Source organism: Dipodomys merriami, unplaced genomic scaffold (genome assembly GCF_024711535.1).
Source record: "Dipodomys merriami isolate MVZ:Mamm:240054 unplaced genomic scaffold, mDipMer1.0.p SCAF_64, whole genome shotgun sequence".
In the NCBI taxonomy this organism is placed as follows: Eukaryota; Metazoa; Chordata; class Mammalia; order Rodentia; family Heteromyidae; genus Dipodomys; species Dipodomys merriami.
In genome coordinates this window covers 1,974,147-1,994,626 of record NW_027206224.1, presented here as the reverse complement: position 1 = coordinate 1,994,626, position 20,480 = coordinate 1,974,147, and the positions used below count along the sequence as shown (strand labels likewise).

Genomic DNA, 20,480 nt, shown 5'->3' with positions numbered 1-20,480 from the left:
TTTTCCAACTGGTAAATGGAAGAACTATTTTACAAATCAATCTTTTCTCCATCTCTCCCTCTTGCTGTCTTATTTAAGAAATTCAAATGGCTTTGTTGAAAAAAAATCACACACACACACACACACACACACACGCGCGTGTCTTTTTCTCTCCCTGGTCTCTTTCCATAAAGGCAGTTCTTTCTGGAAATTTCTACCTGTAATTGAACTGTGACCTTGAATTTCAAATAGAAGCCCCAAAAGAAATGTCCTACAAAGATACAAGGTTAGGTTTTCTAATGCTGCAGCTCAGATCCTGTGGTACAATTCAGTAAGAAGCATCAGAACCTTTGAACCAGATAGACATAGGTTCAAGTCCAATACCAACGCTGACAACCCTTATGATTTAAGGAGACTTTTAATGCTGAGTTGCAGGGATGAAATAAGGTTACTTTTGTAGGTTCATAGCATATTGTAGCACATAAGTGCTGTCAGTTCCTTTTTGGCTCAGAGCAACTCTTTAAAAAGACTGCTTTATGCATTATGTTCTGAAGGCATGCACAGAGGAAAGCACTTACTATATTAGGTAACCTGCCTGTCTTTTTCTTCTCATGTGTCTTAATTAAACTCAGCAAGTGCATTAGAAGTTCTGGAACACTACTATCAAGAGGATCACTGTAATGGGGTAGAAGGCAGTGTTTGACTAGTTTAATCTTTAATATAGGTGTAATCAAGTGCCAGCCTGTACTGAATTTTGTATTCAGCCAGCTTATTTCTGCTTGATTCTGGATAGGCCGGTGGTGTTTATATTAAGAGGAAGCCATACATTAGGAAAACAGTTTCACTTACTTTAAGATGAAAAACATTAATAAAGAATGAATGTGCTGGGTGCCAGTGGCTCATGCATGTAATCCTAGCTACTTAGGAGGCTGAGATCTGAGGATCGAGGTTTCAAGCCAGCCTTCAGGAAAGTCTGTGAGACTCTCATCTCCAGTTGACTGCCAAAAAGCCAGAAATGGAGCTGTGGTTTAAGTGGCAGAGTGTTATCCTTGAACAAAAAAGCTCAGGATCAGCACCTAGGCACTGCATTCAAGTCCTAGGACCAGCATTTTTAAAAAAAAATCCCTAAGTGTGAGAAGTATATATGAGAATGCCTATCTATTTTGTTTGATTTTGTTTGCTCTGAAATGTAAACACATTTTTTTAAATAATTAGAGTATTTTAGCAGGGCATTGGTGGCTCACTTAGGAGGCTGAGATCTGAGGATCGTGGTTCAGAGCCAGCCCTGGCAGGAAAGTATGTCAGACTCTTATCTCCAATTATCTACCAGAAAACTGGAAGTGGCGCTGTTGCTCAAGTGGTAAAGTGCTTGCCTTGACCTGAAGAGCTCAGGGACAGTGCCCAGGCCCAGAGTTCAAGCTACAGACTGACACAAAAAATGATAATAATAATAAAATGATAATTAGAGTATTTTGACCAATTTCTTTCCATAAATAGCTTTCTTATAAATCCTTCCAAAGTATTCCAGATTCTCAGTATAGGTAAAGCAGCCAGTATAAAAGCCAGCTTCCTTTTGTTAGTTCTTCTCTCCCTCTGTGGCTGAACTTTTGTGAATCTATGTTCAGTGAGTTAGCAACAGCTTTGAAAAAAAAATTTAAAAATACAGAGGGCGGGGGCTAGGAAGGTGGCTCAGTGGTAGAGTGCTTGCCTTGCATGCATGAGGCTCTGGGTTTGATTCCTCAGCATCACATAAGCAGAAAAAGCCAGAAGTGGCTCTGTGGCTCAAGTGGTAGAGCACTAGCCTTGAGTTGAAGAGCTGAGGGACAGTGCCCAGGCCCAGAGTTCAGGTCCTACGACTGGCAAAAAACAAAAAAAACCAGAAGGCATTTTAACTTCCCCACAATGATAGAGCTTTGGAGAAAATCCTTGACAATTTATTTTGTTCTTTCATTCTTTTATTCAGTCCATCTCAGACCTCCTGAGAGCCAGATACTGTGCTAGGTTTCCCAGTATGGGAACAGTTTAGAGTCAGCCACTGCCTTCTAGGAAGTCCCAACAATACAGACAAAGGGTACCAAGAACGGCTGGTCCACAGTCAATTATATCCAGACTGTATCACTCAAGGTATAGCTGTCCCCTGAGCTTAGTTGAAGACTTTTCCACAGGAACTGCATCTTATGGCAGATCTGTGCAGTCAAAAAGAAATGTGGAGCTGGGCGCCATGGCTCACGCCTATAATCCTAGCTACTCAGGAGGCTGAGATCTGAGGATCCAACGTTCAGAGCCAGCCTGGGCAGGAAAGTCTGTTAGACTCTTACCTCCAATAAACCACCAGAAAACTGGAAGTGGCGCTGTGGCTCAATTGGTAGAGCACTTGCCTTGAGCTAAAGAGCTGAGGGACAGAGCCCAAGCCCAGAGTTCAAGCCCCACGACTGACAAAAAAAAAAAAAAAAAAAAAAGGAATGTAGAAATCCATCAAAAGAAGAAAGAAATCCTGCATTGCCAATAGGGTGGTTAGTACTAATCCTGCTTCCATTTCTGATGTGCTCTGAATCTATTATGGCTTTCAGATATCCATACTGTCCTCTTGGGTTTTTTGTTTGTTTGTTTGTTTTTTGTTTGTTTTTTTGTGTGTTTTTTGTTTCTTGTTTTCTTTTTGGCGGCTGTGGGTCCTGACATCTGGGCCTGGGCGCTGTTCCTCAGCATTTCAGCTCAAGGCTAGTACTCTACCACTTGAGCCACAGTACCATTTCTGGCTTTTTCTGCTTATGTGGTGCTGAGGAATCCAACCCAAGGCCTCATGCATACAAAGTAAGCACTCTACCACTGAGCCACATTCCTAGCCCTGGTTGTTGTTGTTTTTGTTGGTCGTGGGGCTTAAACTCTGGGGCTGGGCGCTGTCCCTCAGCTCTTCAGCTCAAAGCTAGCTCTCTACCACTTGAGCCACAGTGCCACTTCAAGTTTCTTTTTTTTTTTTTTTTTCCACTTCAAGCTTCTTATGTTTATGTGGTGCTGAGGAATTAAACCCAGGGCCCATGGGAGGCAAGCACTCTACCAGTGAGCCACCTTCCCAGCCTTGGTCTTTTGTTTTGACCCTAAGCCCTTCCTACATGTTTTTTTTTTTTTTTCTTCTAGAAAAGGCACAGGCTGATAGAGAAGTTCAACCTTCCTTTAAAGCACCTTCTACTAGCTCTCTGCAATGCTTTTTTGAACTGAACAAGTGAAAAGCTACCTTCAGAGTCTGTCTCTCCCTTCCTGGCTTCAGCCTTCCCTTTTCTTAATATTGTATGTGGTGATCCCTAGCTTGAACAATACCTTGTATAACTGCCTTGAGTATCCAGAAAACTTTCAACTAAACTAATTGCATCTTTAAAGTACTAATTTCAAAGCCAGTGATTTGCAACTTTAGTTCTAGCTACTCAGGAGGAATGGTCCATTTTTTCCCCCAACTAGTCTTACCTCTTCATACTGAAGTATTAAAAGAGTAAGAGTATAAAGAATATGAGCAAATTTGCAATTGAATCAGAATGATTAGACACAGAAGAGGCATTAAAGCTTGATTGTTCCAATCCCCCTGTTTCACAGATAAGGAAATAGACTCAGAGAAGGCAGTTGATTTAAATTATACAACTCATCAGTGGAAGATTCACATTTAACTCCATGTGTGCCATGCTCAAATTTTAGCACTAAAAAAGGAAACTTTCAGTAAAATGCCTCTTAGGACCAGGTAGAATACTACTTGAAGTATTGAACTGTGTTTGTATCCCTGTTTGCCTCCTGATAAGTAAGGAAGACCCCATACACACAGAAAGAGATTGCTCATAACACTGTCCAGGGAGATGTCACAGGGCCCACATATTAGGGGAGGGGCAGCAAGGCCTCCCACACAAGTGGGACAGGAACATTATCACCAGCCTCATGTGAGGAGATTGGAAGGAGCTAGCTTCAGTGTTTTCCCTCAGGTGTAGCTTGTCTTTGTCCATGCTGGGCCCAAGAGATTTTGGGCACAGCTTTGACTGAACAGTCACTGGATAGAAGGTAGTGATCTGGGAATCCATGTTAAGTGACTGGATTCCACTAGTGGACATAGAAGGCAATGCCAGATGTCAGGTACAGGCCAATTTTTTTTTTTTTTTAATACAGTATAAGGTTTGAACTCAGGATTTTGTGTTTGCTTGTCTTGCTTACTTGGCTGGTGTTCTACCAACTGAGCCATGTCTCCAGTCCTGTTTTTTTTGCTAGTTATTTTTTAAATAGGGTCTAGCGAACTCTTCTGCCTTGGCTGGCCTTGAACTGTGATCCTTCTGCTCTCAACCTCCCCAGCAGTTAGGATTATAGACATGAGCCACTGGGTCTCACCAGATCTAACTGGAGGGAGACAAATTCTTTGAAATAGACTTGGCTCACCATACTCCATGTGTGCCTAGCGTACTGAACCTTTATATAAAAACAAATACTTTGTTACATATAAATAGCTGTGTAGTTTTTTTCTAAATGTAAAAGTAAGGCCTGTTTCTTGCTAGAAAGCGTGAAAGAGAAAAGTAAAAAAATAGGAGGAACTTATGAACAATACACACTCAAGCCTACAAGAAATGGGCTTGATTGAGTTTATGTTAAACTTGAAGATGTTTTGGACCTGTCAAGCCAATAAATAATGGAGATTCATTCCATCTGTGTTATTTTGGGGGATGGGGTGGGGATAGGGGATGGTGGTTAAAAGATGCTGGGAAGGAAGGATGGCTCCACTGGGATTACCTCTGAGAACACAGGGTCCAGAGCCAAACAATAGGCCCTTACGTTATCTGGGGAATGTCTTCATTTACCTCCTGTAATTGCTGATACCATAATTAGGCCTGCATATTTTCTTCTGAACACGGCCTTACAAGGCACTGCATTTAGCTGGGTTTATGGAGATTAGATCATGCACAGGAAGCTGGCTCTTTGGTTATCGGGCTCCACCGAGGAGTCAGAAGGATTAAGAAGTTTGAAAAATTTGGGTAGGTTTAATGAGGCAGGGTTTGTTGGAAAAGCACAGATTTTCCCAGCCTGTGCATGTAGTACCATGGCCTTTCCTTTCATATAAACAGCACTGCCTCTGACTTTAGTGATCTATCAAGAAAGATATCTTTAAGCTTCCCTTTCCTATATATCTTTAAATAGGTTTGCTAAAATTGACTTTGGGAGATTGTTGCAATATCACTGAACTAACTCCCTAAAGAATCTCCCATAATACCTGGAAGGTAACAAACCTCTTCTAGTTTCTTGAACCTATATTAAGAATATAATCTTGTCAGCTCCTCCTCTTTCTCCTTTTTCATTATCATCAACCATGTTAGCAGATCTGAATTCATTTATTGTAAAGTTACATTTTCAGATCCTTTTGTGTTTGGTTGGAGGTTTGAATAACATTCTAGACACTCTGAATTATCTGCCTGGAATTACTATAATTGGCTTGTTTGGGTCTTCCTGTTCTATTACAACAATCTGAGGGCCAATGGTACTAACTCACTTTGACATTTGCAGAGTGCCTGAGACAGTGCTTTGAACCAAACAATGTTCAATACAAAATTTGCTGCAGTGAATGCATTTATGCTAGACATTGAAAGATGCAGTGAAGATATATAAGCTAATCATTGCTAATAAAATTCAGCATCTCACACACTCACCCATGGAAAGCCAGAGCAGATCTAGGTATACAGTATGTCTTTTCTGAACTGGAAAGAACAGGATCTGTTTATGGGGCAATCACATTTTGAGAGTGATAAATGTAGAATGAGCTATGCTTTGTTTCAAATGTAGGTATTTCCTCCCTTTTTAAAAATTTTTATTTACTTTATTGTTATTATAAAGGTGATGTACAGAGGGATTACAATTACATCAGTCAGGTAATGAGTACATTTCCTTTCATATGTGTCTTCCCTTCCCTCACTCTTTCCCAGTCCTTCTCTCCCATCTCCCCCTGTGAGCTAAATTATAGTTCATTTTCATTAGTGTCCAGTAAACTCCACTGCTGTACTTTTTCACCCTTTTTCCCTTGAGTTCTGTGAAATCTAGATATTTTTTGTTATTAGTACTAGGGATCAAACCCAGCTAAGCACAGGCTTTACCACTGAGGTTCAATACCTAGCCCCCTTGAGACAAATTTAATTTTTTTTTTCCTTTGGTCAGTTGTGGAGCTTGAACTCCGGGCCTGGGCACTGTCCCTGAGCTCGTTAGCTCAAGGCTAGCACTTTATCACTTGAGCCACAGTGTCCACTTCTGGCTTTTTCTGTGTATGTGGTGCTGAGGAATTGAACCAAGGGCCTATGTGTGCAAGGCAAACACTCTACCACTGAGCCACTTTCCCAGCCCTTAAAATTTTCTATTTGGTAATAAATTGTTAGTTTCTCATAGCAGACCTTTAGAAGTAGTACTGCTATTGTGTAGATGAATAATAGGCAGATTAGGAGACTCAGAGGTAGCCAGAGTTAGGAAGGAAGAGGTCAAAAGACAGGCTAATGTGCCCTTTTTGTTGAACAGCTCTTTTGTTTGTGCATGTATTGGCTGAGTGCTGTGTCAGCTGAGTGCTGGTTTCATCACCATGTTGGGCACCCTTAGGGTGTGCCTTAAAAAGAGAGTTTTGTTAAAATCAGACTTCAGGCCCTGCTGTATGTCTGCTTTTGGATTCCCATGGCTCTGGCTTTGCACTTGGGTAGTTCTCACTGTGTCCTTTTCTCTAGGTGTGTGTGGTGGGGAATGAGCCTCTCCCTGTGTTGCTGGATTCCCTGCTGCCCGTGCTGAGGGTGCTCTTTTCACTCTTCTGTTTCACCAGGCAGAGTGTTTCTCACTTAAGGTAAACAATCAACAGAACCTCATTTGCTTCTAAATAGAATCTAACTTGTTTATAAATAATGAAGTCTTGACTTAGGCTACTTTTTATTTCCTTTCAGCATCAAGAAAACATTTGAGAATCCTCTCTCTTATTCTGCTGATATAGAGTAAGAGAGAGCCATGCTCTGGTGGCTCATGCTTGTAATCCTAGCTACTCAGGAGGCTGAGATCTGAGGATCGAAGTTCAGTGACATCTGGGGCAGGAAAGCTTTCGAGACTTTTATCTCCAATTAACTACTTAGAAAAAACTGGAAGTGATGCTGTGGCTCAGTGGTAGAGCACTAGCCTTGAGCAAAAGACCTCAGGAACAGCAGCCCAGGCCCCAAGTTTAAGCCCCACAACAACAACAACAAAAGAATTTTGCAGATCAAAGGGGAATGGATATAATTTTTAGACTGACTGACTTTCCTTAGCCTTCATTGTATACATCACTCAGGAAATTTGTGTCTGTATATAAATACTCACTGTTCGATCAGTGAGAAATCCAGCCATTACGTGACTAGGAAGGAGGAAACAGAGATTGGTCATAATGATATTTTAGGAGTCTGTTTGTGAATTATGAACTAACCTAGGATTTGTTGTTACTGATTCAGTGTTTAGAAAGAAAGGATTTCTCAGTTATCCAGAAAATAAATATTCTGTGTGTGTGTGTGTGTGTGTGTGTGTGTGTGTGTGTGTGTGTGTGTGTGTGTGTGTGTGTGTGTGTGTGTGTGTGTGTGTGTGTGTGTGTGTGTGTGTGTGTGTGTGTGTGTGTGTGTGTGTTAGAGTTTAAGTAGAACTCAATTTGTACTGGTTATATTTTCAGTATTTATGTTGTCTCTCTCTCGTGGTAATGTTAATATCTTTTCTAAAGTCACAGGATATAATTTTTGTCATAGACAATAACAGCACTTTTTCATTGGGATATTGCTAAATATGTGTTAGAATATTTAGTTCCTAGTAATAAGTGGTCATGGTTGCTAAGCAGTGGAGGAGGATGCTCAGTCCTGCATACTATTCTAAACTTACACCCTGCCTTTGGCTCTCTGGCTTCCAGTTTGCACGTGGCAATGTCCATAGCCATAGGGACAAGAAGGAATGCAGTGGATGATGTGCATTTGTGTCCATGTCATCATTATTTTGGTTTAAAAAAACCAATACCTCTTAGTGTGGTTATGTTCTCATAGAAGATTAATAATGACAATTAAAGCATTTATTCCATTCCTCTCTTGGCTGATTGACACAGATACAAGGAGATGAGGAATCTGCAATATTTTGTTAGTATGTGGCTTCTTGGTCCCACTGAGAGTGAATGGTTTTTATCAGTATGTGCTTTCATTCACACTGTCTGATCCACAGGCAGTATAGTATGCTTGTAATTAAGAAAAAGAGAGAAATATCACATGGGACTTATGTGGTATATAGCAGGGCTGCTTCTAGAGCCAAGGATTAGTCAGTCACTCATTGAATTTCAGGATATTTGCATTGTGAAATTTACAAGATGTGTACTTTCCACTCCCGAGTTTAAGTAGTCCTAGTTCAGTAGTACTAGGTAATTGTGCCAGGATTTCAAATGCAGTGGAAGCTGACAGTCTTTCTTTTTTTATGTTAGCTTGTTAGATGCAGAGAGTAAGATGACAAGCTCTTTCATAACTGCCTTTCCTGCCAGGTCACTGTGCCAAGACATCTTATTATGGATCCTGGGGAAGTTGGAAAGGATGAAGGCAATCACTAGCCTGAAAGGATTTGCAGGATTGGACAAAACTGTGGCCTCTCTCCATCCTCAGTGCCAGTTTAGAGCCGCCACCCGAGGTGGCATTATGATTACCATAAAAGAAGCCACCAAGTAAGTTCACCCCACAATTTAATTTTACTCAATAGGCCACTCTTTGGCTCAGCCACTAAGGGGCGCCGAAAGAGAAGAAACCAGAAACTCCAGCAGCTGAGGCGATTGCTATTTATATTCTTTGAACCCAATGAGAGCCTTCAACCAGCACTCCAGGTTTTCTCCTAGATGCCAGCTAATAGTAGGCACAGTGACTGAAGCCTGGCAGCTCTGCCTCTGCCTCACAGGCCCACTTAATTCTCACAGCCTTTGCCAGGGAGTCAAAGTAAAGGGCAGCACATGTTCACCTCAACACAGAATAACCCGATTCTATTTCTGACTCATGAAGGGGTGGAGTATGTTCATAGGCTTATTCCCAGGGGAAATGTCTGACAACTATTTTGGTGCAGCTTTATGATAGGCCTTGTTTTGAAAAAAATAATAAGTATTAGTGGAATGGATAATTTATATCTCTAGTATCTTACAAGTGTTTCTTTTTTTTTTCTTTTTTTCTGGTACCAGGAACTGAACCCAGGGTCTCATGTATGCTAGGCATGTGCTTTTTCTCTAAACAGTGTCCCTGCCCCACAAATATTTTCAGTTTCAAAACTCCTTTGAATAGCCTCCAAAAAATATATCTTCATATGTTCTATATAACACAAGTATATGGTGAATTTTCTGGGAGAATAGAAAATGGAAACATTCTGGGAAGATGTTACTTCAGACCCAAGTTCCTGTTGGTAATGTCTGAATGTAGTTTTTCACTGATCCAGTTACCTGACTGGATTCCATGTTACATTCAAAGTCCTACTGAATATTAACTTTTCTGGAACTAAATTTTGTTTTTGGGGGAAAAAAATTAGGTGCTGGTTCTGGCTCTTGAACGTAGGGCCTGGGTGCTGTCTTTGAGCTTTTTCTATTCAAGGCTAGTACTCTATCTGAGCCACAGTTCCATTTCCAGCTTTTTGGTAGTTAATTGGAGATAAGAGTCTCATGGAGGGGGCTGGGAATATGGCTTAGTAGCAGAGTGTTTGCCTAGCATGCATGAAGCCTTTGGCTTGATTCCTCAGTACCACATAAACAGAAAAAGCTGGAAGTGATGCTGTGGCTCAAGTGGTTGAGCCTTGAGCAAAAGAAGCTCAGGGGCAGTGCCCAGGTTCTGAGTTCAAGCCTGAGGGCTGGCAAAAAAAAAAAAAATCTCATGGACTTTCCTTCCTGGGCTGACTTCAAGCCATAATCCTCAAATCTTAGCTTTCTGAGTAGCTAGGATTACAGGCATGAGCCACTGGCACCTGCTTAGTGCTTTTAAAATTTAAGAGTGAGTAAAACAGTGCTTTTATAGATAATTGTCGAAAGTGATGCTGTGGCTCAAGTAGTAGAGTACTAGCCTTGAACTGAAGAGCTGAGGGACAGCGCCCAGGCCCAGAGCTCAAGCCCCACAACCAACCAAAAAAAAAAAAAAAAGATAATTGTCATATTCTGTTAATATTTGAATAGAGTACTTTGTTTTAACAGTTAAGATGGTTCATAGAAGCTTAGAAGTAACACTTGTCCATATCAACATTTCTTCAAAAATAGAATATGGTGGAATAATCATAAACTATAGATTATTCATACTACGGAAGAGTACAAAGGCCATATTATACCTGACCTAGTAGATATAGATGACCTGACCAAGGAGCTGGTCTGCCAGATTTACTTTAATTATTGTACCTTTCAGTGAGACAAACCAGTATCTGTCATCTTTTTCCTCAATTTAGTCTGAAGAATGCAGAAAGAGGAAAACAAAAATCAATCATTAGTCTATTCACTGTTTGTTATTTTACTGCTTGTTTGTTTCAGTGAATTTTCCTTACCTTTATATTTATTTATATGATATAATACTGAATCTTAGTTTTTCATTTATCAAATGAATTAAAAACAAAACCCATAGCATCTTATGAAAAGTTTTTTAAATTGTGTACAGTAATCATAGCATTCTTTTTAGAAACTTAGCCAAATTTTATTAATTGACAATCACAATGAAACCTTCCTTTTCTTCCTTCCTTCCTTCCTTCCTTCTTCCTTCCTTCCTTCCTTCCCTTTCCTTCGTTCCTTCCCTTTCCTTCGTTCCTTCCTTCCCCTTCCTTCCTTCCTTCCTTCCTTTCTTCCTTTCTTCCTTCCTTCTTTCCTTCCTTCCTTCCTTCTTTCCTTCCTTCCATCTCTCCCTCCATCCCTCCATCTCCCTAAAACTCTGAATGTAGCCCAGGCTAGTCTCAAAGTCATGATTCCCCTGCCTCCTCCCAGGTGCTAGAATTATAGACGTGAACCACTGTACCTGGCTGTTATATATTTCTTTATCTCAGCTAATTGGTTAATATGGGTTGACATTAACTGCATCTCCTCCCATGGTGGTCATGTCTTTTTTCACTCTCCCTTCAGTGACTCCTCAGGAAAAAAATAAAAATAAAAATTCCTTTAAAGAATATCCAAAGCTCTCTGGGATCTTTGCAGGCTTAATTCTTCTGTCTGTCTTGGAGAACCAGCATATTTGATTGTAACTTTTATTTCTCTTTGCTTTTGCAACTTATGAGAAAATAGTAATTCTTCAACATCCATCCTTACTTTTTATTTTATTTATTTATTTTTGTCAGTTGTGGGGCTTGAACTCTGGGCCTGGGCGCTGTCCCTGAACTCTTGAGCTCAAGGCTAGTAGCACTCTACCACTTGAGCCACAGCGCCACTTCCAGTTTTCTGGTGGTTAATTGGTGATCAGAGTCTCACAAACTTTCCTGCCCAGGCTGGTTTTGAACCATGCATCCTCAGATCTCAGCCTTCTCAGTAGCTAAGATTACAGGCATGAGCCATCAGTGCTCAGCAAGTTAAATAATTTTTTTAGCGATCTCATTAGTGATTAACTTTATTGAAGTAATGGGTTACCTTATGGGATTTCAAAAAAATCACGGGGGCTGGGAAGGTAGCTCAGTGGTAGAGTGATTGCCTTGCATGCATGAAGCCCTGGGTTCGATTCCTCAACATCACATAAGCAGAAAGTGGTGCTGTGTTGGAGCTGGGGAGGTGGCTCAGTGGTAGAGCGCTTGCCTTGCATGCATGAGGCCCTGGGTTCGATTCCTCAGCACCACATATGCAAAAAGAAAAAAGCCGGAAGTGGCACTGTAGCTCAAGTGGTAGAGCGCTAGCCTTGAGCTGAAGAGCTGAGGGACAGCGCCCAGGCCCCGAGTTCAGGCCCCACGACTGGACCCAAAAAAAAAAAAAAAAAAAAGAAAGTGGTGCTGTGGCTCAAGTGCTATCCTTGAGCTGAAGAGCTGAGGGATAGCGCCTAGGTCCAGAGTTCAGGCCTCACAACGACAAAAAAACAAACAAACAAACAAACTAGGTTGGTGATGTGGCTAAGACAAATCCTAACCTTTATTGAAGTCATGAGGATGAAGATGAAGCCCTGTATCAGAAGGTGTCTTCGGAGCAGAGCCAGGTGGAGCATCTTGGGGATTTGCTGTCCCATTGCCAGGAATGTGGTTTGGCAGGGGACTTCTTCATCTTCTGTTTGAAGGTAAGACTGCATGCAGTAATTGATCAACTTTAATTCTGGGCTAGTTCTGGGAGGACCTTGGATTTTCAAGGCATTCAAAATTTCAGGTCCTAAAATCTAGGTCCCAGGTTAGTGAAATGAGCAAAGGACATGGGGTCGTGTAGTGTTTTACAAAAAGAAGAAATGTACCTTCAATGTTACTGATGGGATTTAACTACTTTCCAGGGTAACCTGCACTGAAATGTTAGAGTTAAGGAAGCTGAGCTACCCATCTCACAAAGGGTTAACCTTTGCTCTTTGCTGGCAGCAAGAACTCTTTTGAAGTTAATAGCAGGTTTCTCAGCTATAGATAATCCCTTATCCTTTTTGCCTGTTGTTCTGTCAGGTATTTGGGAAGGGAGATTTACCAGTTCTTCCTTTCTCAGTTCACTCTGTAGCTACTTGAAACCTTTCTGGTTTGCTTCTTAGTCCAGTGGTTGTGTTAACCTCAGTCCCCCAGTCTCCCAAAGTAACTTGCTCCCATGATCACTGTCTATTATCACCAGTTGGTGCCTCCAGCTCTGCCTTTTCTGCTCTCCCCCTGAAGCCTTTTGAATGTCTGTGGAATTCAAAGTTGGGTGAGTAGGTGAGCATGCAAGGAGGGAATTAGGGCCAACATTTCTAGTGCTTGACTCTGGGGACACCTTTTTTTGTAGGCTTTCCTGACTCCTTTGCTCACCTCTGTCTCTGTGACTAGCCACTCACATTTGTTCCAAAATGTGTGCTTAATTATATGACTTACTTTTTTTGTTGTTGTTTGTTGTTTTTTTAAGACAAATAAACTGAGTGTGGTTGTACATGCCTACAATTCCTGCGTATATAAACTTGTGCATACCTATAATCAGCACACAAGAGGCAGAGGCAGGAGGATCTCAAGTGTGAAACCAGTCTGGGCTATATAACGAGTTCGAGACCATTGTAAGCTACACAGCAAGACCTGTCTCAAAAATAGGTGGATGGATGGATGGATAGATAGACAGATATGAAAAGGCTTTACTCTAGACCAAGATAACTACCTTGGTATGATTGACATTCTGGCCCAGATAAATTTTTTCTTGTGAGGGGTTGTCTTGTTCATTATAGGGTACTTAACAGCATCCCTGACCTCTGCTTCTTAAATGCCTGTGTTACCCACCAATTATGACAAGCAAAGATGTCCTGCAGACATTGCAAAATGTCCCCTGGGGAGGAAAATTACCCAGCACAGTGAGCACCAGTGCTCTAAGCTGTCAATTACTGCCTTAAAGCACTAATTGTTAGGGAACTTAAGGCTTCCCTTCCCAAGTAGCAGGTAGAAATGAATTATCCATTAGGGGAAGTTTAGTTGGAAATCTTTAAAGGAAGGCTATGAATGAATGATCTCTATAGGACTTTGGGAAAGTTGTATGGCCTGAGGGCTTCCTTCAAGGAAGGCTAACCATAGAGATCATAAAATACTGATAAAGTAAGATATCTGTTAACATTTTTTAATTGATGTTATTAAGGTATTATACTGAGGGGATACTATTTCATAAGTCAGGTAATGAGTATATTTCTTTCTGAGCAATTTTATCCCTTCCTTTGTGCTCAGTTATTAGGCAAGTTTTAAAATTGATGAAGTTTTGACATGTTGAATGGTAATCCCTTTGTAGAATTACTTGAAGATAATAAAAATTAAAAAATAAAGTTTAGGGCTGGGAAGGTGGCTCAGTGGTATTTTTCCTTATGTGCGTGAGGCCCTGGGTTCGATTCCTCAGCACCACATAAGCCAGAAGTGGTGCTGTGGCTCAAGTGGTAGAGCACTAGCCTTGAGCTGAAGAGCTGAGGGACATCACCCAGGCCCAGAGTTCAGGCCCCACGACCGACCCCCCCCCCAAAAAAAAATAAAGTTTATAAAATTTTTGACATTTTAAAGTTTATGGTATCACAATATACATATTATTCTTGTAACAGTAATTTTATTCAATAGTCAGTCAACACAGATCTGTTGATATGCTAATACCTCTAGTTCATTTTTTAATCATTTATTTTAAATGCTGTGATAGAATAATGGCACTATTTTTTTAATTTTCTTAATATTGGATACTTAGATTGCCTATGATTTTGAATTTCTTTCTTTCTTTCTTTCTCTCTCTCTCTCTCTCTCTCTCTCTCTCTCTCTCTCTCTCTCTCTCTCTCTCTCTCTCTCTCTCTCTCTCTCTCTTTCTCTCTTTCTTTTTTTTTTGAGTGGGTCATGGGGATTAAACTCTGGACCTGGGTGTTGTCCCTGAGCTCTTCAGCTTAAGGCATGTGCTCTACCACTTGAGTCACAGAGCCACTAATGGTTTTCTGGTGGTTTATTGGAAATAAGAGTCTCAGGGACTTTCCTGCCTAGGCTGGCTTTGAACCGTGATCCTCAGATCTCAGCCACCTGAGTAGTTAGGATTACAGGCATGAGCCACTGGCACCCAGCTTTTTTTTCTTCTTCTTCTTGAGACTAATTCTCACTTTGTACCCTGGGCTGACTCAAATTGACAATCCTCCTTTCTTCAGATTCCTGAGTGTTGGGATTATAGGTGTGTACCATATGCAGCCAGTTTTTGACTAGTATGAATAGTGTTGCAGTAAAGACTCTTTCTTCACGTATGCCTTTCACATGGAGTTTTCTGGATGGATTTTGAAGCCCTTGGTTCTACTGACTTTTCCATACCTTTTTCTTTCTTTCTGTTTCCAGGAATTGACTCATCTAGCTGTGGAAAATGAAGCAGAGGTAAAAGCTGAGCCCTTCTCCAGCATAAACCTCTTGGAGTTGGAGCAAAAGCAGACTCTTCTTGTGGAAAGTCAAGAACAGAAGCTGTTGGTCCTACAGTTGCTGGCTGTTCTGTGCGAAAGAATGTCTGAGCAGATATTCACAAACATCACTCAGGTCAGTGATGTTTGGATATTCCCAAAGAATGTCCAAAACTGTTGCTCAAAGGTAACTTGATGATACCTACAACAGTGTTTTCTGGTTGACATGCGCAAATTAAATAAATGTGGCCAAGTAAATGTGAAACCTTTCTAGATGCTGAGTTAGTCCTCAGGCTCATAAAGCTGGTAGAACTGCCTTACATATTTGTATGGTATGTCACAGGGCTTTTCAACTTTGATTGCCTGACATCTTGTGTTAAATATTGATACTCAGCCACCTTTTTGAGGTTTTGACTTGGCATATCTGCATGAAAGCCAGGGCATCCTTTCTTTTCTTTTCTTTTCTTTTCTTTTCTTTTCTTTTCTTTTCTTTTCTTTTCTTCTCTTCTCTTCTCTTTTCTTTTCTTTCTTTTCTTTCCTTCCTTCCTTCCTTCCTTCCTTCCTTCCTTCCTTCCTTCTTTCTTTCTTTCTCTCTTTATTTTTTTATTAAAGTTCCACGTGTACATAGGATCCTGAGTTCAAACCCTAGTGCCACCAAAATAAGTGAACCATGTATTTCAAATGTATAGAATCCACTGGGCACTGGTGGCTTATACCCATCATTCTAGCTACTAGGGAGACTAAGATCTGAGGATCCCAGTTTGAAGTCAGTCCAGGCAGAAAAGTCTGTGAGATTTTTATCTCTAATTAACCAGCAAAAAGCTAAAAGTAGAGGTGTTGATCAAGTGATAGAGCAACTGACTTGAGTGAAAAAGCCAAGTGAGAGTGTGAGGCCCTGAATTCAAGCCCCAGTATTGGCACCAAAACCCAAAAAGAACCAAACAACAGCAACAACAAAAACCCATGGAATGACTAGAAACTCAAATTTGAAAAAAAATTCTACTAAGATCTTTTTGGATTTGGTAGGACCTCTAACTTACAGCTTTCTTCCATAGTATTCTGTTAACATTCAAGTTTTTTAGGATTGGGATGTAGCTCAGTGGCAAAACACTTGTCTCTCAAATGCAATGTCCTGGGTGTAATCCCAGTATCATAACAAAACAAAACAAAACAAAAAAACAGTTAAACATTAAAAAAAAAATGTTTCTAGGGCTGGGAAGGTGGCTCAGTGGTAGAGTGCTTGCCTTGCATGCATGAGGCCCTGGGTTTAATTCCTCAGCAACACATAAGCAGAAAAAGATGGAAGTGGCACTGTAGCTCAAGTGGTAGTGCTAGCTTTGAGCTGAAGAGCTCCAGGATAGTGCTCAGGCCCAGAGTTCAGGCCCCACAACTGACCAAAAAAAAAAAAGTTTCTAAAAAACATACTTTCAGGATAGTTGTCCTTTGTGATTCAATACTTTAATTTTGTTTGTGCCATGTTTTTTAAGTAGGAACTAAAAGTTATAAAACATGGACAATACAGTCTCCATATTTTACCAATTTACCAGAATTAGTTGGTGCCAGGCTGGTGCCTCATCCATTGTAAGATAGTATGGTTGTCACACTTAAATCTGATTCTCTAGCTCTTTGTATGGCTGTCATTGTCATCGCCTTCGGGTGTTGCTAAGCAGCATTTCACTATAGCTCCTGCTGAGAAAATTTGCAGTTGCCTGTCAGCTCTGACTTACCTCGCCTGGTTAATGAGAATTATGTTCATGATTTCTTTCGTGGCTTCTTATTCCTTCTGTCCACTGACCCCATGTTGCTCAGTAAGTGATTGGTTTCTGTGTTGGTAGACCTTTCCTGAAGCCCTTTTTTTTTTTTTGTCAGACATGTTTTTGTCTCAGGATGCGAGTTGGAAGGGGAAATGGTCTAGCAACTGATATGACTTGCTTTTACACTTATCTCCCTTTATTCCTAATTAGAGAACAATGGTGTTAGTCTGGTACCAAAATAATTTGTCCCATTAAATTGTCCTTTAGCTAAGGTTAGAATGTACCAGAACAAAAAAAAAAAACACAAGGAAATACTAAATTACATATAGTAATCTTACTGCTAGTGATAATGTTGGCATAGTACACACACATACAAACACAAATAAAAAGTAAGTTATAAGAAATTTAGTTGATATTAGGATTTTTAGTTTGAAAGCTATAAAATCAAAGAACTAAAATAAAAAACACATAGTATTGATTTAACTGGAAATCTTAGTGTGGATTCGTGATTAATATTTCCTTTTTAGGGGCTGGAAAGGTGGCTCAGTAGTAGAGTGCTTTGCATGCATGAGGTCCAGGGTTTGATTCCTCAGCACCACATAAGCATAAAAAGCCAGAAGTGGTGCTGTGGCTCAAGTGGTAAAGCGCTAGCCTTGAGCTGAAGAGCTGAGAGACAGCACCTAGGCCCAGAGTTCAGGCCCCACAACCAATTTAAAAAAATTATTAAAAAAAAATAAACATGTTAGGGTGGGAATGTTGCTTAGTGGTAGAGTGCTTGCCTAGCATACATTGAGTCCTGGATTCAATTCCTCTGTACCACATACATAGAAAAAGCCAGAAGAAGCACTGGCTCAAGTGGTAGAACACTAGCCTTGAACAAAAGAAGCTCAGGGACTGTGCCCAGGCCTAGTTCAAGCCCCAGGACTAGCAAAATAAATAAATAAAATAAACATGTCCAGGGTATGTGACTTAGTGGTAGAGTACTTGCCTAGCATGCATGAAGTCCTGGATTTAATTCTTCAATACCATATAAGTAGAAAAAGCCAGAAATGGCATTGTGGCTCAAGTGCTAGCCTTGAGCAAAAGAGGCTCAGACAGAGACAGTTACCAGGTCCTAAGTTCAAGCCCCAAGACTGGAAAAAAAAAAAGTCCAGAAGTTGAAATGAAGCTCAACTAGTAGAGGCTGTAGCGAAAAAGCCAATTAAGAGCATAGGGTTCTGAATTCAAGCACCCGTACTGGCACAATAAATAAATGAATTTAAAAAATAAATACATAAATAAAACAGATATGTCCTAGTACAGTTCACTGTCAAGAAGCAGTGACAGTTCAGTAGCAGTAATTGTCCTTTGTGCCAGGTTATAGTTTCTAAATTCCATTTCTTCCCAAAGAACTCAAATATGTATGAAATAAAGGATGATTCAAGGTCTGGAGTAGAAGTCTTACCTTATAAGCTTCATGGCAGCCTGTTGCACCCAAATGCAAGGAAGCTGTCTGAGATCAATGGAGTCATGTTAGGAACCAACCTGAAAGGGCTCCAATTAAATAGACAAGGCAATTGCAACATTTAAAAGAACAGTGCCTGCCATGGATTAAAATACATCAAAGACAAAAGATGTCTTATGAGAAAAAAACCTCATTATCTGTATTACCTCTAATACCTATATTCCAGTGTCATCAAATAGTCAGGTGAAGAGAAAAATTTTGTTCATTCATTCATTAGCATACATTAGTTCTACAAGAGGAGTTTCATTGTAACAATTTCATACATAAATATGATGGATCCTGATCAGCCTCACCTCCTCTGTCATCCTTATACTATTCCCCTTTCTATACATTTCATATTTCAATTTTCATACATGCAGATAAACTACTTCACATATTCATCCTCATTCTCATCTCTGTTAACCCTCTACTCTCCTACTGTACTTATCTTCCACCTGAACCTGTTTTCTATTATTCTTTTTATGTGTGTGCCAGCATTGGGGCTTGAACTCAGGACCTTGTGTTCTTTTTTTGGTGTTGGTAATGGGTCCTGAACTCTGGGCCTGGGTGCTCTCCCTCAGCTCTACCACTTGAGCCACAGCACCCTTCCGGCTTTTTCTGCTTATGTGGTGCTGCTTAGGAATCAAACCCAGGGCCTCATACATGTAAGGCAAGCACTCTACCACTGAGCCACCTTTCCATCCCCTTATGTTCTTGCTTATCTTTTCACTCATATTTTTCTCCACTTGAGACATACTTCCAGTTCCACCTTTTTGCTAGTTCATTGGGGAAAACAATCTCATGGATTTATCTTTGTCTGTTCAGGATAGATTTAAACAGTAATTCTCAGATCTGTCTCCTGAGTAGCTGACTATAGATAGGAGCCACTAGTGCCCAGCAGTGTTTTATATTTTATTGTATTTGCTTTATCATGTATGAATCCATGTTTCCATCTTCTATCCATCTTATTTTTCCTGTACATTTTAGTGCAGATATGAGTATGTATACCCCTAAATATTTCAGGGAAATAAGAAACACTTGAGAAGGATTCTTACCTCCAAACTATAAACTTGAACCTGATTCCAATGAAAGAAATGTGAAGGATACAAAAACAAATAATACCATTTGGAAGCAATCAGTTAAATCTAGAATGTGAGAAAGTCTGCAGCACAACTAGCTCAGAAATGACATAGAAAAGGAGCTTGATCCTGAATCAAACAAGCCAATTGAATGAGCCATTTTTGCAACACTTATGGAAGATATTAGAAGATATCTTATAGGGCATACTCATGCTATGGCAGTTACATCAAAAACAAATCCCATCTGTTAAAAATGGATATGATTAAATGAATAATGGATAAAAGATTGTGGATCAAAGGATTATGGATTAAGGATTATTCAATAGCATATTTTGGAGGTGGCACATCATCTGTGTGAAGGTACGGGAAGGAAGGAAGCTTGCAATGTCTGCACACTTGTGAGGGGCTTGCACCAACTCAAAGTTCTTTCATTCCACAACTGCATATTGAGAACCAGCTGTATGCCAACTTGTTGTTTTCCTCCTTTTTGGTGGTACAGCATTTGAACACACGGCCTCACACCTGTTAGGCATGTGCTAAACCAATTCTATGCTGTGGATGCTGTGCCCAGCCTGCCACCTACACGTTTAGGTACCAAGAACATAGCAGTGAATAAAGCAGATGTATCTCTGCACTTGTGGAGGTGGCATTCACATAGGAGAGCAACAGTACATATGTAGAGACCCAATGTGTCAGATGGCGATCATTTCTAGCAAGAAAAACGAGAGAAGGAAAAGGATCAGTACTCTGTGTGTATGTGTGTGTGTGTGTGTGTGTGTGTGTGTGTGTGTGTGTGTGCATGTGCACATGTGCGTGTGTGTGTGGTGTGTGTGTATATTTGTATGGAGAGCCACACACAGGAAGTGGCTTTTGAGCAAAGACCTGAAGGTAAGGAAGGAGCATGCTATGAAGATGCTTAGTGAAGAGTGTTACCAGAGAGAGGGAGCAAACCCAGAGTGCTACAGGATCAACCAAGAGGCCCGTGTTAATACAGTGGAGTAAGCAAGATCCCCTTTCTTCCACCCTTTCAGAAAGCTGCCACCCTGTGTACCCTGCTATAATTGGAGCACTAGAATCTGTAATCAGTAGACTAGAAGTAGTTTTTTGTGGTCCTTTTTTTTTTTTTTTAAGATGTTGATCGTGTGTGTGTATGACATAAGGAATACATGTTCATTGTAAAAACATAACAGTGTAC

The 20,480-nt window shown here is 40.5% G+C and overlaps 1 protein-coding gene across 4 annotated transcripts in view; it reads left to right on the top strand.

The window, feature by feature from the left end:
* Tango6 (transport and golgi organization 6 homolog) overlaps positions 1-20,480 on the top strand; it is a 141,772-nt gene that overhangs the window by 22,864 nt on the left and 98,428 nt on the right. For all 4 annotated transcript variants that reach the window (XM_070004721.1, XM_070004718.1, XM_070004719.1 and 1 more), the window contains exons 8-11: positions 6,699-6,811; positions 8,498-8,674; positions 12,071-12,203; positions 14,914-15,105. In XM_070004721.1, coding sequence (XP_069860822.1) covers positions 6,699-6,811; positions 8,498-8,674; positions 12,071-12,203; positions 14,914-15,105 — 615 coding nt within the window. The remainder of the gene's footprint in view (positions 1-6,698; positions 6,812-8,497; positions 8,675-12,070; positions 12,204-14,913; positions 15,106-20,480) is intronic.